The 18,169-nt window shown below is 41.0% G+C and overlaps 1 protein-coding gene across 1 annotated transcript in view; it reads right to left on the bottom strand.

The window, feature by feature from the left end:
• Positions 1-594: 594 nt before the first annotated feature.
• The window catches only part of mchr2a (melanin concentrating hormone receptor 2a), a 35,579-nt gene continuing 18,004 nt past the window's right edge, over positions 595-18,169 (bottom strand). The window contains exons 2-6 of the mRNA XM_080193350.1: positions 15,542-15,750; positions 11,740-11,949; positions 7,075-7,269; positions 5,428-5,547; positions 595-919 (exon numbers count right to left, since the gene is read on the bottom strand). Coding sequence (XP_080049476.1) covers positions 595-919; positions 5,428-5,547; positions 7,075-7,269; positions 11,740-11,949; positions 15,542-15,729 — 1,038 coding nt within the window. The 5' untranslated portion in view covers positions 15,730-15,750. The remainder of the gene's footprint in view (positions 920-5,427; positions 5,548-7,074; positions 7,270-11,739; positions 11,950-15,541; positions 15,751-18,169) is intronic.

Here is an 18,169-nt window from a genome sequence, read left to right as displayed (position 1 = left end):
GAATGTAGTGTTACAGTCATACAGTCGAGAAAGCTCGACTTCATGCAAGATTAAGTTTACACCTGATAGATTTTCCATTCCATACTAGAGGTAGGATGATAGTTCAATCTATAGAATCAACCAAGTTAAAATTATCAGCAGGATATAGCTATTCTTATTCAATATGATGCTTTGGACACTTTTGGATTACTCTAGAATCGTGACATTGCAGAGGGAGGCCATTGAGCCTAAACCGACAGAAGTCCCACTCAGGTCCTACCCCTATAACCTCTTATATTTACCTGTTAATTCTCCTGACACGAATGGTCAATTTAACATGGCCATTCAACTTAACCTGTGACATGTGGGAGGAAATTGAAGCACCTGGAGGAAACCCAAACAGGCACTGGGAGAATGTGCAGAATGTGCTTTGAGGCATGATTCTGACTTAGAGGGCTTTGCACAGACAATGACCTCAGGCCGGAATTGAAGCTGGGTCCCTGGTGCAGTGAGGCAGCAGTGCTAACCACTGTGCCACCACACTGCCTTACTATATATTCACCCACATAGTAACACTTCACAGTATTTTTTTATTTATGAAAGGAACTATTCCATCTAATTACTCAGCTTCACTGTGCTTTCTATGTTAATAAGTTCACGTTCAGTCACTTTCAGTTGAATCTTTGTGCAGCCAGACAGCTTCCTGCGGAAATTGCCACTAAGCAGGATGTACAGAAAGGGATTAATGCCACTGCTAGCGTAACTGAGGCAGATGGAGGTGTAATAGCCAATGTAATAAGCAACGGTCGGTTGGGTGATTTTAAGATTTACCAGTTGCATCACATGGTATGGTGCTGAACTAACCACAAAAATGCTCACCAACACCAGGACCATCTTGGTTAGTCGTTTGAGCCGTGTTCTGGGGATAGCTGGATTATATCTAAACAGAAATAAGAAAACATGATTTCGTTAAGTACAGCCTGTTTGTTCAGACCAGGATGGGAGAAGTGTGCATATTATCTAGCCCCACCACTCTGCAAGCTGTACCATTAATTTGAAAGTTTAATTGTTTACCTCCAGAATGAAAGAGATTTTAACCAGGCTTCTTTCAATAAACACACAATTGTAATCATGGAGTATAACTAGCTATCTCTACCTGAAGAATTTCTCCAGGACACACACAATGGGCTTTAGAGGGTTATAAAATGAAGGATGAAGTTTGTAAGGTCTCAATGCTGTGAACCTGGAATTCCCTTGTGAGGATTCAATGGATGTCTGGAAGTCCTCCCCAATTAGTCTCAACTTTGCAGGTCCAAATACAGACAAGCTATGATCAGGTGAAGGTTCTCTGGCCACAGGCTGATAGCCACACATAATTCTAGGCAAGATAGAGAGAGACAGCGAGAGAGAGAGAGAGAGAGAGAAAGAGAGAGAGAGAGAGAGAAACTGTCAGAGTAGCTTTCATTCCTCAGATGGTTCCTCAACAAGGTTGCCTTCAAAACCAACAAGTTGAAAACTTACATTTTCTGTTTCTCCCATGTGATTCCCTGCAAGTTACCAAACTTTGTCTTTTCAGGGATGTTCACGGTAACTTTATTGCAGTGCTAATGTAAATCTACTTGTGACACAAATAAATAAACTTTAAAACTTTATTAATTAAAGTGATTGCAGTTCAAGTCAAATAGGCAGATCTTCATCGAGAATCATGCAGCTCAGGTGATTTCTTGGAAGAGACCTGCTTGTTGACAGTTCCAAAGAATACTTAAGAAGAAAATCCAAGGTCAGCATCCAAATGTACAGATAATTTCATGCCCTTCCATTTTGTAATGGAAAAATTCAATCTTGAGAGATATGATTCCAACACTATTTCATTTCATTCATTTCAGTCACAACACGACTATTTTACTTTTAACATTATGGTTTTCCAGCACATTCTGATACAGGACAATTCTGGATGTTTCAGTAAAATAAACAAAAATGAACTATCTTTGAACTGCATCAAAGATTATAATGGGATTTGGGGCTTAATTCTAGAATATGTACAGAACTACAATATTTGCATTTATTGAGTAACCAATGTGATTCTGATCCTGGGGGATGGAGAGTTTTGTAAATAGGTCTTTCCATCACATTGAAAACAAATATTCACCACCCAATTCATGAGAAAAGCCTGACATTTGGGTTGAAAGTTGTGGATAGCAATCTCCTGAAGTCAGCTTGTGTTGGGAAACAGAATGATTTTATTACTGGATTAATATTCCAGGACTGGATGATTTAAATTCAGTTAACGAAATAATCCTGGAATAAAGCATAGTATCAGGATGGGTGCCTATGAAACTATCAGATTGTCATAAAAACCCAACTAGCTCATTAATGTCCTTTAGTGAAGGAAACTAGCCATCCTTGTGTGGTCTGGCAGGAATGTCCATTAAAATGGTCCAGCAAACTACTCGGTTGTCACTAATGCCTTCTCAAAAGTAATTCACGATGATGATAAATGTTGACAATATCAGCAATGCCCACATCCTGTAAATAAATGAATAATTAAATAAATAAATACAGATGGCATGATGGCACAGTGGTTAGCACTGCTGCCTCACAGCACCAGGGACCTGGGTTCGATTCGCAGTTTGGGTCACTGTCTGTGTGGAGTCTGCACGTTTTCCCTATGTCTGCGTGAGTTTCCTCCAGCTGCTCCAGTTTCCACCCACAGTCCAAAAGATGTGCTGCTTGGGTGCATTGGGCTATCAGTGTATCTGAACAGGGGTGTGGCTGCTGTTCCATGCAAACAGCTTCAGGGCTTGTGACAATTTTGGACTCGCCATCAACATTAAAAAGACCAAAGTCATGCACCAGCCTGCTCCTCATGCACTGTACACAGAACCTATAATCACAATCAAAGGGCAGAAACTACAGGCAGTGGATCAGTTCACTTATTTTGGCAGCACCCTCTCCCAAGCAGTGACTATTGATACAGAAATTAACTGCAGAATAGCAAAAACAAATTCTGCTTTTGGTAGACATGCACTCCACTGTATGGGAACGTCGAGGAATCAGCCCAGCAACAAAACTGAAGGTCTACAGCACCACGGTACTCACTATCCTCCTGTATGCCTGTGAAACGTGGACTGTGTATCGAAGGCATGCAAGACAGCTCAATCGTTTCCACATGACTTGTCTTCACAGAATATTACGCATCAAATGGCAAGACAAAGTACCAGACACTGTGATCTCTCTAGAGCAACTCTACATCAGTCCACACACTGCTGATGAGAGAGCAGACCCGGTGGGCAGGTCATGTCATCCGTATGTCAGATGAGCGCATACCCAAGCAGCTCCTTTTTGGGGAACTCTCTGCTGGAAGACGCTTGCATGGAGGGCAGAAGAAACATTTCAAAGACACACCCAAGGCCTCCCTGAAGTTGCTTGACGTAGACACGACCACCTGGGAAACGCTGGCACAAAACTGCCCTACCTGGTGCTGCCTCATCCACAAAGGCTGTCAAGCTTACAAAGCAAGGTGCATTGCTGAAGCACAACTTAAGCACGAGCTGCGCAAGTCCAGAGCCACCAGCGCAACAACTACAGTGTCTACACAAGTCTGTCCGATATGTGCCAGGACATTCAGTGCCCCAATTGGTCTAATCAGTCACCTTCGGACACAGTGTAACCAGCCTCAAAATGACTAATGGTGTCGAGGTCCTCATCGATGACAAAGGACAAACAACAATCTGAACAGACAGTGGATTGCGGCGACTAGATTATTTTCACAGTTACTTCATTATAGTGTTAATGTAAGCTTACTTGTGACGTTAATAAATGAACCTAAAAGTTGAAAAGAGAATATTTGCTCATATCAATGGCTCAATCCCTACTTTAATTGTGTGGGGAAAAGACCAGCAATTGCTGTTAAATTTCAGCACTTCCTAGTTGCTGGAACCACTACGAATGATGTTTATTTATGTTCCAAGTATGGTCAGAAGAATAATGGAAAATGAAATCAAGAAGAAGTTTTTCAAAAAAAGATAGTAGAAAAATTAATTCTCTTCCCCAAAAAGCTGTGGATGCTAGGACAATAAACCAATATACTTGTTGTTGTGTCAATGTATCAAGGGATATGGAACAAAAACTGGTAAATGGAATTGAGGTGAAGATCAACCACATTCTAATTGAACTATGGAGCAGCCTTGAGCATTTGAGTGACCAGCTTCTGTATTTAATGTTCCTATGTGACTCCTTTATTTAATGGCAGTTCACTATGCTGCTCAGTAGGCATTTGTGGCCCTGCTCTGTCTTGTGAGAGTTCAAATCTGTGGTTGTAAGTTCTTCATAGAATCATAGAATCTCTACAGTGCAAAAGGAGGCCACTCAGCTCATTGAGTCTGCACCGACTATAATCGAACACCAGCCCTATTCCCACAACCCCTCACATTTACCTGGCTAACGTCCCTGACACTAGGGTCAATTTAGCATGCCCAATAAACCTAACCCACACATCTTTGGAGTGTGGGAGAAAACCTGAGCACCCGGAGGAAACCCTCGCAGACATGGGGAGAATGTGTAAACTCCATACACACAGTGACCTGAGACTGGAATTGAACCCGGGTCCCTGCACTGTGAGGCAGCATTGCTAACCACAGTGCCTCAGTAGTGATGTAAGCAAAGTTTGTTCAGTGTCGCATTGCCTCCAGGATGACTTTCTTGACATTGAGAGACTGAAGCCAAATCAATAGCCTTGAGCAATTCGATATCTGAGCCAAATGAAACTTCAGAATACTGTCGATGGCTTACTGACCAGTCTGACTTATTCAAGATACCTGGAGAAGTAACTCTGTCCCTTGGCTCCTGTCACCCTGCAAGCAAAAGTCTTAGCTTCTTGACAAGTAGTGAGGGCAATCCCATCTGTTCCATTGCTGTTAATGTTGGCCGGTGAAACACTGGTAGCATTTCTGAGAGTCCCTAAGCATTGGCTCTTGCCAAATTGCCCTGGGTTCTCTGCAATCTGTTAAATGCACTTTGTTCCTTTTGGGAAAGAATGTACATGCAATTCTGATGTCTGAAAAATTGTGGCTTTCCCAAGCCTTAGAGATTCTTAAACTCAAAAATTGGTTTCAGATGCTTGGCTCATCAAAAGAAAACTCTAACATTTTGCAATTAATAGCTCATTTTTGTACATGTATTTTTTTAAAAAAATTCAAGTAGAAGTTAATTTATTAGTCACAAGTAAGGCTTACATTAACACTGCAATGAAGTTACTGTGAAATTCCCCATTCAAGGGATGTAGGCATCGCTGGTTAGGCAGCATTTATTGCTCATCCCGAATTGCCCTTGAGAGGATTGTGGTGAGCTGTCTCTTGAACTGCTGGAGTGCATTAGGTGTAGGTACACCCACAGTAATCTTAGAGAGGGAGTTATCTGAGTAGAACATGTTTGTGATACATGATTTACCTTCCAGTTTTCATATTTTCCCGATGGATGTCCCATGTGTAACATAGAATCAATATGTAGCAAATCAGTATTAGTGGCAAGGGAAAGAAGAAAGAAGTTAAGGTGTGATACAGTGTATACCTGTGAAAAGAACAGAAAGAGCGTGTTAATTATGGCTTGTTATTGATCAATGCATTGACATTGATCTAGATTTTCCAACAGTTGATAAGGTTGTTCCCTTATTTTGAAATTGTTTTGCTTTGTAGTAATTATGGCCATCAAATAAAACATGTATCAAACAATGCCCAGATGGCAACACTGATTTACTGAGTGGTGGGTTAACAAAAACATAAGACTTTATTTAATTCTCACCTTGTTATCAGTAAGTCAAGACAAATTAACTTGTACATTTTATAGCTGATTTAACATAACCACTTAAAAAGAGAATTCCTGTTATTTGCTCTCTATCTTGCAAAGGCTTACGTCCATGTTTGCCTATTTTCTAATAATCAATTGATAACTATCCTTGAGGAGAGAAATGAAAGTCCCTTTCATTGATTCGGCTCCAAATAAATCTCCTTCCATCTCTCGTTCACTTTATCTTTCTGCTGTTAAAAAGTCAGAAATCCCCTAGCAATATTTACATGTTAAAATGTGGACCTCAGTTTCATTATTATTCACCATTGTTCCATCCAAAGAATAACATACACCACACTTTCAGAGCACGCATGAGATGAATTCTGCAAAGTTTGTGACAAAATTATAAACCTGATATTCTTTATCAGTGAAAAAGTATATACTTAGTTTAGTGGGAGCTTAATGATGTATTACAACAGGTTGGCCCAAGCTTTACACTTTGAAATGAGAAAACAGAATCAGGTTTGTTATCTCACAGGGTATTTTTAAAATGCTGAATAATTTCTCGCTGAATTAATTGAAATTCTGTATTAAATTCACAAAGAGCAGCTGAGGAGGTAAGCGTATATGTATTCAAGGGGAAGCTAGATAAACACATGAAGGAAAAAGAAAGGCAAGGATATGTTATAGGCAGGTGACAAATCCCACTAGATTTTTGCCCATGATATGTTTTGTCCTGGATTTTTGGCGTCACAGCAGGCTTTTTGCACCTATGTTGGGCGTGGCAGGTTAGTGGCTTGTGCTTGGGGCTTGGGGGGGACTGTGGGAGGAGGGAGGCATGTCTGGGTGAGGGTGGGAGCCTCCGATTTGGGGTATGTGGGTTACTATTCTTTGCTTCGATGGCTTTGCCAGCACCTCCTACCTTACCTCACAAGTTAGCAACCTGTCCGCACTCTTCCCCCATTTACCCTCCCCACTGTCACAGCACCCTCTCCTCGCTTTCACATGTTAGCCAGAACCTCACCTCCTCCCCACCCCCCACCAGCTAACACCGCTGTCAGATCGTGAAGTGTGCCTTATATTTTTCACAGAGTTGGTCACCTTAAAAGCAGGCACAAATGGAACAAAAACACCAACATGAAACAATTAGGCTGAGAGGTCTTGTTTTCTATGTAATTTCCAATTAAAAAGTAAATAATAAATGCTTTCTGGATCATATTCGAAATTTAAGCTCACCCAATAGTAATCAAAAAAAAACTGTGCCATGTTCCTCCCAAAGTGTTTAGGAGCTTTATTTTAAAATACACTTACCAAAGTATATCCTGGGGTGAAGTCAGATCAATAGCACAGCTTTCCAAGCCATCCTTAAATTTAATGACTTTCGCATGTGTCCAGACGGGAAGAGCCAATATAAGTGAAATTGCCCAAAGGCAGAGATTGATTTTAATGGTTTTTGACTTGGTTCTGAAGCTTGTCAGACGAAATGGATGAACGAGAGCCAGGTACCTATGGAGCAAGTATTCGAATAGAGTTTCAAAAACAAGTCAGGACTTTTTTATACATGGCAATCACCTTTTATTGGGATGTGCACAGAAATGTGGTTTTCGAGATTTCCTTCCACTTCTATTGGGAATTGTATTGTTGGCAATTGGCAATCCAGAAGTTAAACGGCATTAAGATAAAATTGAGGAAATCAAGGTCTGTAAAATTGAATGAGATTGAAAGCAAGAAGGGACTTTGATTCATTCAGTGCAGAATGTGGCCATTTAACCCATTGTGCCTGAGTCGATTCTATGAAAGAGCTTTTCAATTAGTCTCACTCCCCTCCATCTTTCTTCTTAACCCTGCAGTTCTACCCCCCCCATCCCTCCAGGCATTTATCCAATTCCTTTTTTAAAATTACAATTGAATCTGCTTTCAATCAGCTTTCACCACCCTTTCACACAATGCATTTTAGGTCATAGCAACTTGCTGTTGAAAAACATTACCTTATTTTCTTCCTGGTTTAATACTACATTAATAAACCTCTGTGGATGAGATTGGCGGGGGAGGGGATGGGAGTGGGGGCCCCGCTGCCATCCTACACTTGATAGTGACAGAGGGAGGGAGGCCAGCGATTGGAGCTGGCCATTGGGATGGGGAGGAGGGGGGGTGCAGGGGAGATTGGCCTACTGGGGGGGAGGGTGGGACCGTGGCTGCATTGGGTGGGGGGGCAGGCCGGGGATGGGGTGGGTCAAGGCCGCATGAAGTGCGGGGATTGGGGATCGGGAGATTGGGACTGCTGTGGGGAAGGAGGGGGGGCAGGGAAATCGAGGCAAGCTGGGGTGGTGGGGATCGAGGTTGGCTTGGACACCTCCAGGGGGCCAGTGATTAGGGTGTGGGGGGGGGGGTCTGTAGGACAGCGATGTGGGGGGTCACAGGGCTGATTGAGCTGGTCAGCGATCGGAAGGCCGGGAGTGTGGGGCCACTGTGTACATGCCGACCTTGGAGCTGACAGATCGCTGCATTCCCAGTGGCCCACTCAGCGCTATGCTGCTGGCCCCTCCAACTTGAATAGGCTCCATCTACCAATTTTCATTGTAATTCGCACTAGTGCTCTCTGCAGTACACGGAGTGTGGAAGACGCATTTTGAAAATCCCGCTGAAAAAACTAGCAGGCTTTACTTCAATTTTTATGCAAATTCATCACTTAGAATTGTTATGGGAGAATCTCACCCAGGATGTTTCGTATTGCTTTACAAGCAATCAAGTACTTTTGAAATGCAGTTATTGTTGTGATGTAAGGAGAAATGGCAATTAATCTGCATACAACCAGATCCCAAAGCCAGCAATAGAATAATGGCCAGATAATCTGTATTTTAGGAATGTTGACTGATGTATGAATATTGGCCGGAACGTCAGGTAAACTTGCCAGCTAGTTTAATAGTTTCATGGCATTATTCACATCCATCTGAGAGGGTAGACAAGGCCACAGTTTAATGTTTCACAGAAAGATGGCACGACCAACAATGTATTGTTAAAGGTGCTGGCTGCTTTATTTTTGACACACAAGCGACATGGGAAAAAGTGTTTTGTGCTCCACTGAAATTATTGGTAACACACTGCAGGTTGATTACACCTACAGGAGAAAAAACAGATTAACGTTTTGAGTAACCATTTGAATCTGTGCGCTTGACAGTAAGCCTCACGTACGGAAAACCCACACTGGAAGTTTGGGCAAATGTTGTGCATGATTTGCCAAAGCATCTTGTTTGAATTTCTGGTCTGTGCTTTCTGATGGTACATCTCTCAAAGGAAGTGCAAAGTCTGGAGATACCTCCTTTGAAGTAATAATACACCTGAAATTCATTTTTGTCCTTCAGGTGTTGATTGCCCGGATGCTTTCACATATATTATCCAAATTCGAGACAATGGGTGGGATTTTCTGGCTGCACCTGTCTCAAAACTGGAAAATCCCACCTGAGGTCAATGGCCCTTTGCATGATCAGGCCCCCACCAACCCGCACCCCCCCCCCCCCCCCCCCCCTGCCCCTACGCCCGCTACGACTCCCGTGGCAGGTCGAACGGGAAAGTTTTTGTTTTCACCCCCATTACATTGAGCTCAATTTATATGTATATTTATAAGTATTTACACTTCCACATATTAAACAGCAGTTATAGTATGAGCGCAATTCTTATCCCACAAAACTGTTGATACATATATTAAAAGAGGTTACAGTTTGATACCCTGTTAATTATCTCCATTGAACCACTCATTTTAGATCAATACCACTGAGCTGTATTCTCAAGAAATTGACATTTAATTTTGATCAGTTGAAAAGCAAAATTAATAGATCATGAACTGCATTGAAACAGTCTAACAGACCATGAATAAACTTTCTTTGTGTGTGAAACTGTGATGTCTGTACTGACATCTGTGGTCTTTGCTATAATTTGGTTTCTGACCAATGATAATTACAAATGTTTTGTGTAGATTTATGTTACTTTGTAGATTGTCCTTTGCCCCTGGGCTGCACAGTGTGGTATGTCTATGGTAAGTCTGCCCCTAGCGTGTTGATGATAATGTCTCCTGAAGCCACCTGTCAGGGGCCACCAGGTATGACTCCTCCTTCAACTGTGCTTTCCTTTCTCCTGGAGGGACACAATGTAGCCTCTGTGGCAACTTTCTTCCACAGGCCTCAGTGAAAATAGCAGTCAGATCACGATGACACCATCAGGACTCAATATGCATGTGGAAGGAAAGCTACCATTGGCTTTGGGGGAGGTTGTTCTTACCACATGTTTAGGAGATCAAGTTAAAATCTCAGATGACAAGATCCTGGCAATTCTCATTTCCATTGGATGGATAGCCAGTGCGGAAATTTGTGCTGAGAGCTTGAAGGTCAGTAGGTCCTGCAGGATTTTCTCTCTTTTAATTTTAAAGGACGGAGTACCCTGTGGGATATTGTGACCTTCATTGCCTGAATTATTGACAGATATAAAAATCTTGATGCCAGGAGTTCAAAATTTGAAAATTTACTATTATTTGTATACATCTGCTTGAGAAAAAAGACAAATGAAAAAATATCATCTGTACATTTATGAGTACTTAGATAATTATCAAGAATCCCTTGTAATGTTTCACAGTCTATTAGTGCCATGATACACAACATTGCATTATTACAAAAAATCTCCACAGCGAATGACACTAAACTGAAGCTATTTACATGGAAACGGACATATATAATCAGCAATACCTAAAAATGTCTAATATCACACCTTTCATTCTCCTATTATCAAATCCTAGCTTTATTCTTTTTCACTGAACAGTAAACCAACAGTATGTGTTAAAAAACATATCCCAAGGCTGTAAGCAGAAGTATAATGATAAAATAATTGCCAACACAAACTGAACTGATCTTGTATTGAATGACTGAACAATTTATTATCAATTGCTGTACATAACACTGCAGTGGTCTAATAACAAAATGTGAAAGTAAATTCTTCAAGGTCCTGTACTGCTGGTGGGGTGTCGCATATCAAGTAATTACAGGCTCACCATAAATTAATTTTCAGCTATTGCATTAGACTGTATGTCACCCTTACCCTCTCTTACCAGGATCAATCTCACTGGAATGGCCTCAATCAATTGCAAGAAATGCACACTTCAGCTTATCTTGTATATAAGTTTAACCAAACATTGTAAGATCTGACTAGACTATAACAAGCATTATTGGGCCTCAACTTTCTTCAGGAACATTGCCAATTATTTTCAGATTCATCCTGAATAACTCACCTCTTCATGCTTTACCCTATCAATAATCCCTTTTAGCACCCTCCAACTACACCCAATAACAAGAACAAGGAGATCTTGGACTTTCTTGCCACTAAGATTGAGTCTGTTTGCTGTCTCTGAACCACTTTGCTTCCACACTTTTGCTTAGCCATCAAACCAAAGCTTTCTTTTGGCCTAATAGAACATGAGGTTTTGATATTGACACTCTTCAAGAAAGGCAGGAGAAGCTTGTGTGGGGGATTAGCTCTACAAAACACTTTCACCCATTCTCATCTCAGACCGACAGAAATGTAGTTGGCTCTTAACTGCCCTCTGAAGTGGCCAAGCAAATCACCCAATTGTATTCAAGAAGGCAGCTTACCGATACCTTCGCAAAAAGAGCAATTGTGGATAGATAAAAATGTTAGCCTTGCAAAGAAATGTCCATCTCCCCTGAATGAATGAATTGAAAAATATCAGTAGTTTGTTCAGATTATTTTGAAAGGTTTGATATGGTAACAACATTGTGCTCTGGCTTACCTGTCCAGAGTAAGAAGTCTCACAACACCAGGTTAAAGTCCAACCAATTTTTTTTGATCAAATAAATTGGTTGGACTTTAACCTGGTGTTGTGAGACTTCTTACTGTGTTTACCCCAGTCCAACGCCGGCATCTCAAAGAACAACACAGCATGGGAAACAGGCCCTTCATCCACATCATTACCTGTCCAGACTCATAGCTGTCATAATTGCACAGCAGGAAAACTGATTGCAACTGTCTAACGATGTGATAATGGTGCAGAGAGTACTTCCAAATACCCACTCGCCTCCTCGTGCCCACTGATGAATCAGGAATGGCATTCCAGTAACATGAACCAAGTCTGCCACTGCTAGGTTACATATATAAATATCTGGGATGGTCTTCCGTATTGACCTGAAACAAATGCAAATTTAATTCAATCAGCATCGTATTCTTGGTAAATTAGATATCTTTGTTTGACTAAAGGTCCTTCATATTGCTTAGTGATGGGTTTATTCAAATAATGATGCTGTAATAACACAGGTAACATTTTGATAATCTTGAGCAATACGTATTATTAAATCATAACTAAGCATCCTTTTAATAGTCTCATTTACTCAGAGATGTTTACTTAAATATTGATTCATTTGCCATGTAAGAAGCTTGATTACACCTGTATTTATGCCAGTGCACCTGCTAAGTGTATGTTAACATGAGCAATTTATTGGTAAGTTTCTGACTTAACACTTCTGGCAGGGAATTTCACCTGTCCAAATGGCACATTAGGAATTTGGATATACATAGTGCCTTTTTTTTCTCAGTGCCACACGATTGCGTCTGGGAACTCACCCAAAAACCGGGTGCAATTCTCTTCCATTTTCGCACTCGTTCGGCACATCCAATCTTTTTGGTCTCACTTCTGCTAAACAACTCAGCAACTTGCTCCCAGTCGTGGTGTTGCCAGAGAACAGGGAGTATAACTAGGGACAACACAGAATCGGACAAAATGCTTGAAGTGGGTGATGGAGGATGGATAGATGGGTTCTCAATAGGATAATGTCCTCAGCCTAAGATTTTCAGTGAGTGCTTTTCTTGTCTTAACCTTTGCAACCAACAGTTTATGCCATCTCCATTTTACAAAATAGGTGCCCACTGAAATCTGAAACAGACCGACCTGAAGCCTCAGAGCAGGGTGAGAATGGCAAAGCCAGTGGCTGTAAAACTGGCCATGGCCTTCAATTTCTACATGTTGGCTGATTTCAGGTGAGAGCAAACAACATGTCCAACATCTTGCAGTTTACCACCCATTGATGTTTAATGAAGTAACAGAAGTCACTGACACTCTGTACACTCAGAAGGGGGAATACAACTCTGTCCAAGAGATTTGGCTGATTGAGCATGTGGCTGCTCCAGAGTAGCAAGCTTCTCAATTGTGCAGGGTGAAATTGACTGCAGGTACATTGCTTTCTCGGGTGCCTTAAGTAAATTCAGAGATGTACCAAAACCACAAAGGGTTCTACAGCCCCAATGTCCAACTGATGCACGATCACACTCAGGAGGTCAATGCACGTATCCTGGGAGCAGTCACAATGCCTTTGCTTTATGCCAGTCTGTTGTACCATTTACATCTGAATCACCAGGAGAAATAAAAATCTGACTACTGGCTATCAAAGATTATAGGAACATAGAAATAGAGGATGTAAAAGCAGGATTAGGCCATTTGACCCTTTGAGCCTGCTCCGCCATTTGATAACATCACCACTGATCTGGTTGTGGTCTCAACTCCACTTTGCTGTCTACCCCTCTAACCTTTGATTCCCTTCTCCATCAAAAATCTATTTTATTCAGTCTTTAATAAATTCAGTCTTTAATAAGTTCAATGACCTCACCTCCACTGCTCTCTGCAGAAGATAATTTCACATATTAACCGTCTTCTGAGAGAAAAAATATTATCCTCATCTCCATCTTAAAAGGGAGACCTCTTCTTCTTAAACTGTGTCCCATAGTTCTAAGCTCCTTCACAAGATGAAACATCTTTCTATCAAGTCTTATCTATTTCAATAAGATCACATTTTTTTCTTCTAAATTCCAATGGGCATAGGCCAAACCTGTTCAATATTTTTTAATAAGATAAGTGGTTCATCACAGAAACGAGTGGATTAAACTTTCTCTGCATGGCTCATCTGATAATCTCTAACCGCAAGAATCTTGACTCCAGTAAGCATGTGGGTAACATGGATTTAACGAAAGCCACACTGCCACCGGAATTTCATTGTGCAGATGGTTGGGCAGTACTTCCATTGCCTGGACTACACTCCAAGAGCCCTGCTATACTCCTGAGAGGACATCTCATGATTCATGGTGTCTATCCTGAAAAAAACAACCCCTCATGAGGACACAGGCCACCAGGTTTACAGCAAGCAGCTGAGCAGGAGGAGGAAAGAAGCAGAAGGCAATTTAGACAATCCACTTCCAGTTGGGTTGCCACTGATCACCTCATCTGACTATGATACAAATTGGCTAAAAAGGGGAACATAGTTATATTTGCAATTTCATCAGTTTTGCGCACAAATCTAATATCTTGTGTCTAGCTTTTCTGACACAAACATTTCTGTATAATTGCTCAAATTCTATACACACATTAATGTGTGCTAAAAAACCTGACATTCCTCAACAACATAAATCATAGAGTCATTGGCTGGAACTTGAACATCACACTCGCCGCCAGAATCAGAGTGGGCGAGGGGTGGACCATGAAAAGGTCCATTGACCTCAGGCAGGATTTTATGGTTTAAGGATGAGTGAGGCTGTAAAATCCTGTCCATAGAGTCATATAGCACCGAAACAAGCCCTTTGGCGCACCATTTCTATGCTGACCATCAAATACCAACCTATACTATTCCTATTGACCAGCACTTGGACCAAAGCCTACTGCGCCTCAGCGATTTAAGTGCTGTCCAGGCGCTTCTTAAATGTGTGAGACTACATGCCTCCACCACCCTCTCAGGCAATGCATTCCATTATTCCACCACCCCATGAGTGAAAAAATGTTTCCGTAGATCCGTGCTAACCCATTTACTCCTCACCTTAAACCTGTGAGCTCTGGTCTTTCACACCGCTGCCATGGGGAAATGGTTCTTTGATCTACCCTATCAATGTCTCTCATAATTTTGCATGCCTCTATCAGATCCCCCCATCAGTCTCCTCTGCTCCAGGGAAAACCAAGCCACCTAACCATTCTCTCCTCTTGGATGAAATTTTCCATCCCAAGCAACATCCTGGTGACCCTCATCTGCACCTTCATCAGTGCAATTGTCTCCTTCCAATAGTGCGGCGACCAGAACTGCACATGATACTCCATCTGTGGCCTAACCGATGTTTTATAAAGTAGTACAAAGACCTCCCTGCTCCCACATACTATGTCCTAGCTAATGAAGACAGGCATTCCTATCTGCCTGTGCTGCCGCCTTCAGGCATCTATGGACTTGTACATCAAGGTCCCTTTGTTCCTCAATACTCCCTGGGGACATACGTTCGTTGTGTACATCCTATCCTTATTAGACCTTCCAAAATGTCTAATATACAGCAGTAACACTGGACCATTGCTGTCTAAAGCACAGAGGACACTTGTCAATTAATAATGTTGTTCTTCAGTGCCTCTGGACTCTTATTTTACTTTTTGATGAATGGATGTGTCAGCACAGACATGTTCAATATGTTTAAAGCCATCTTATTTAATTTCCTTGGAAGGCCTGACCATCAATCTTGTTCTTACTTTTGTACTACTTGACAGCGGTAGAATGTAAGTGTCCATTAAACGGCAAGAATAGAATTGTGTGCTTATCAAGGTACATCTCTAAAAGCTCATACGCAAAGATAAAACACGGTTTTGTTTCAAATAATATCTTAACCGTTGGTGTCCATTAATTCTGTATACTTCCTTTAAGATTTTAATACCAGTAGCTCAATTAATCTTTCAGTCCTTTTCATTTTTGTTTCTCTGTACCTGATAATGGTAAATAGGATGAGTATATTTCCAATCAATCCTGTTGAGCAGATAACGCCAACAAAGGAAGGAAGGAGGATTGTTTCTATTACATAAATCATGTGATAATGATGTACAGTATTGCAAGATTTGTTTATCCAGTCAGATCCATTTTGCCAGGTCCAGCATGGTGTCTGAGATCCATTCATCTTCTATATGATTTCTTCTTCCTGCAATGAGAGTAATACATAGCACTAGCGTTTGAGTCAATTAAGACTCAGCATCCTAGTTAGAAAATATCAGAGGGTTTCCAACATATAAACTTCAAGCCAATGCTAGTCTTGCTACCAGATATTATTTCTTTCACTCCTCTCGCCCAACCATTTATCCTCATTGACCTACATCCATTCATGGTCCGTCAAGGCATCACATTTAAAATTTTTATCTCCTCATGGCCTTACCCTGTGCAACCTCTACCAGTGCTATAACGTCCACCTCTTCTCTCTCACCTGTCCCAATCCTCAAATTTCCCATTCTTTTGAGCCCAGCTCTTGTGCATTTTTGTTCTCTCCTTGTCTCATTATTGGTCTTCAACTGTTGGCTCCACATTTTGGAAATCCCTCTCCTACCGTTCCACCTCCTCACCCGCCTTTACACCTTTAAACTAAATCTACAAACCCATATCTTTGCCCAAACTTTTATTTACAATAACTAAACTACTTGTTTTTACTGTACGTTTCTGTCAAATGCTTGACTTATTTTCCTTCATTGAGGCAGCTATATAAATACAACTCTTTGTATTGAATTGAATTTATTCCAATGTTAACAAAGTAATATCCATTGAAACATTAAGGCTGCAAGAAGTTGAAAGTAAAGTAATAATTTAAAAAAATATTTATTCAGCATTTTATTTCATCTTTTAATAGTTGTGGAGTATTAAATAATGACAACTTTTTAGATGTGTTACAGGGTATCTACATTAAATAAACAAAGTTAAACTCCAGGCCTTAGTCCCAAGGTGGGAGTGTGCAACTCATGCTGAATTGTATGATGCAGGGCTAATTAATTATGGGGTCGGGAGTTTCCCGATGTATTCCACGGTGGAGAAGTCTGATTGATAAGTGCCCTGCAATCATAGTTGGGTCCCCATATTTGCAAGGTGTCCAGATATCAACTTCTTTGACACAAGGAAGGAGGAGATAAGCTGTTCAATCCCTGGGAAATGGAACTGACATGAAGTGCTTAGGGAGAAACATGATGGTTGTGGATAGATCATGAATGTTTTAGAAACATAGTAATTATCATAATTACCACCAGAAATCCCTGACTTTGTCTGTGGTTCGGATTCTCCAGTGCTGCTTGAGCAAATGGAATTTTGGTTCAGCACCAAATTCCTCATTCTCGCTGGCAGCCACAGACAAGATTGGAAAATCTCGTCCAATGATGCTGTTCTTTCCATGTTGGCCCTGCTTTCTCATGGAACTAAAGTTTGCCCCTCAAGTTGGTTTTAGTTTAACTGGTTGCCCCATTTTAGTTATTATTACTTTTAATGCATACTTGATTTCATTTTTCTCTTTATTTCTCCCTCTTCCTTTGGAACTTGACTCATTAGAATGTGATCCAGACGTGCTGAATTCTACACAGACTTCACCCATCCTCATTCATTCTCTGCACATGAGCCAGACAAGGAGTGTTGTTATTAAGTCATTCATGAGAATTAAGCATCACTGGTAAAACCAGCATTCACTGTCCATTCCTCATTTTCTGTGAGAAAATGGTGCAATCTAACTAAGTGGCTTGCTTCACCATGTCAAAGGGCAGTTAAGAGTCAATCATGGAACCATTGAAAATTTACAGCTCAGAAACAGGCCTTTTGGCCCTTCTTGTCTGTGCCGAACCATTTTTTGCCTTGTCCCACTGACCTGCACTTGGACCATATCTCTCTACACCCCTCTCATCCATGTACCTGTCCAAGTTTTTCTTAAATGTTAAAAGTGAACCCGCATTTACCGCTTTATCCGGCAGCTCATTCCACACTCCCAAAACTCTCTGTGGGAAGAAGCCCTTCTTAATATTCCCAGCCCCCCCTAATATTCCCATTCATAGTATGGGTGTGGTATTACTTCCATGCCAGACTGGGTAACAACATCCGATTTCCCTCAGGATGGTAGTGAACGAGAGGGGTTATTATGGAAACTGGGTAGCCTCATAGATCACCATCACTGAAAATGGCTTTTTGTTCCAAAGTTCTATTCAATTGAACTTAAATTTTCCAGCTGTCACAGTGAGATTTGAACTCATATCTTGGATTACCAGTCAAGTAACAAAAACACTAGGTCACTGTACTCCATCTTTTATCAAGTATTTTGTTTTTTGAATATTCAAAATCAGCACACCTTTTAATATTTCTTCAAAGATATCTGAAAGATCGATCAAACACCTACATTGACTGACTGATTATCTCTCATTTCTCAAGTTTTAAATAATTTCAATCTCTATTACAAACTCTAGCCATTTATCAACAACTGAAGTAAGACTAACTAATGTATAATTTTCTGGTTTATTCCTTCTTGCATCCTCCAATGCTCTGGAAATGTTTTCATCCATAAAGAATTTAGGAAAATTAATGACCTTCATGAAACAAAGTTT

This window comes from Carcharhinus amblyrhynchos, chromosome 7 (genome assembly GCF_965287045.1).
Source record: "Carcharhinus amblyrhynchos chromosome 7, sCarAmb.v2.hapA, whole genome shotgun sequence".
NCBI classification, from domain to species: domain Eukaryota; kingdom Metazoa; phylum Chordata; class Chondrichthyes; order Carcharhiniformes; family Carcharhinidae; genus Carcharhinus; species Carcharhinus amblyrhynchos.
The sequence above is the reverse complement of the archived record's forward strand: the minus strand, read 5'-3'. Positions and strand labels throughout refer to the sequence as shown.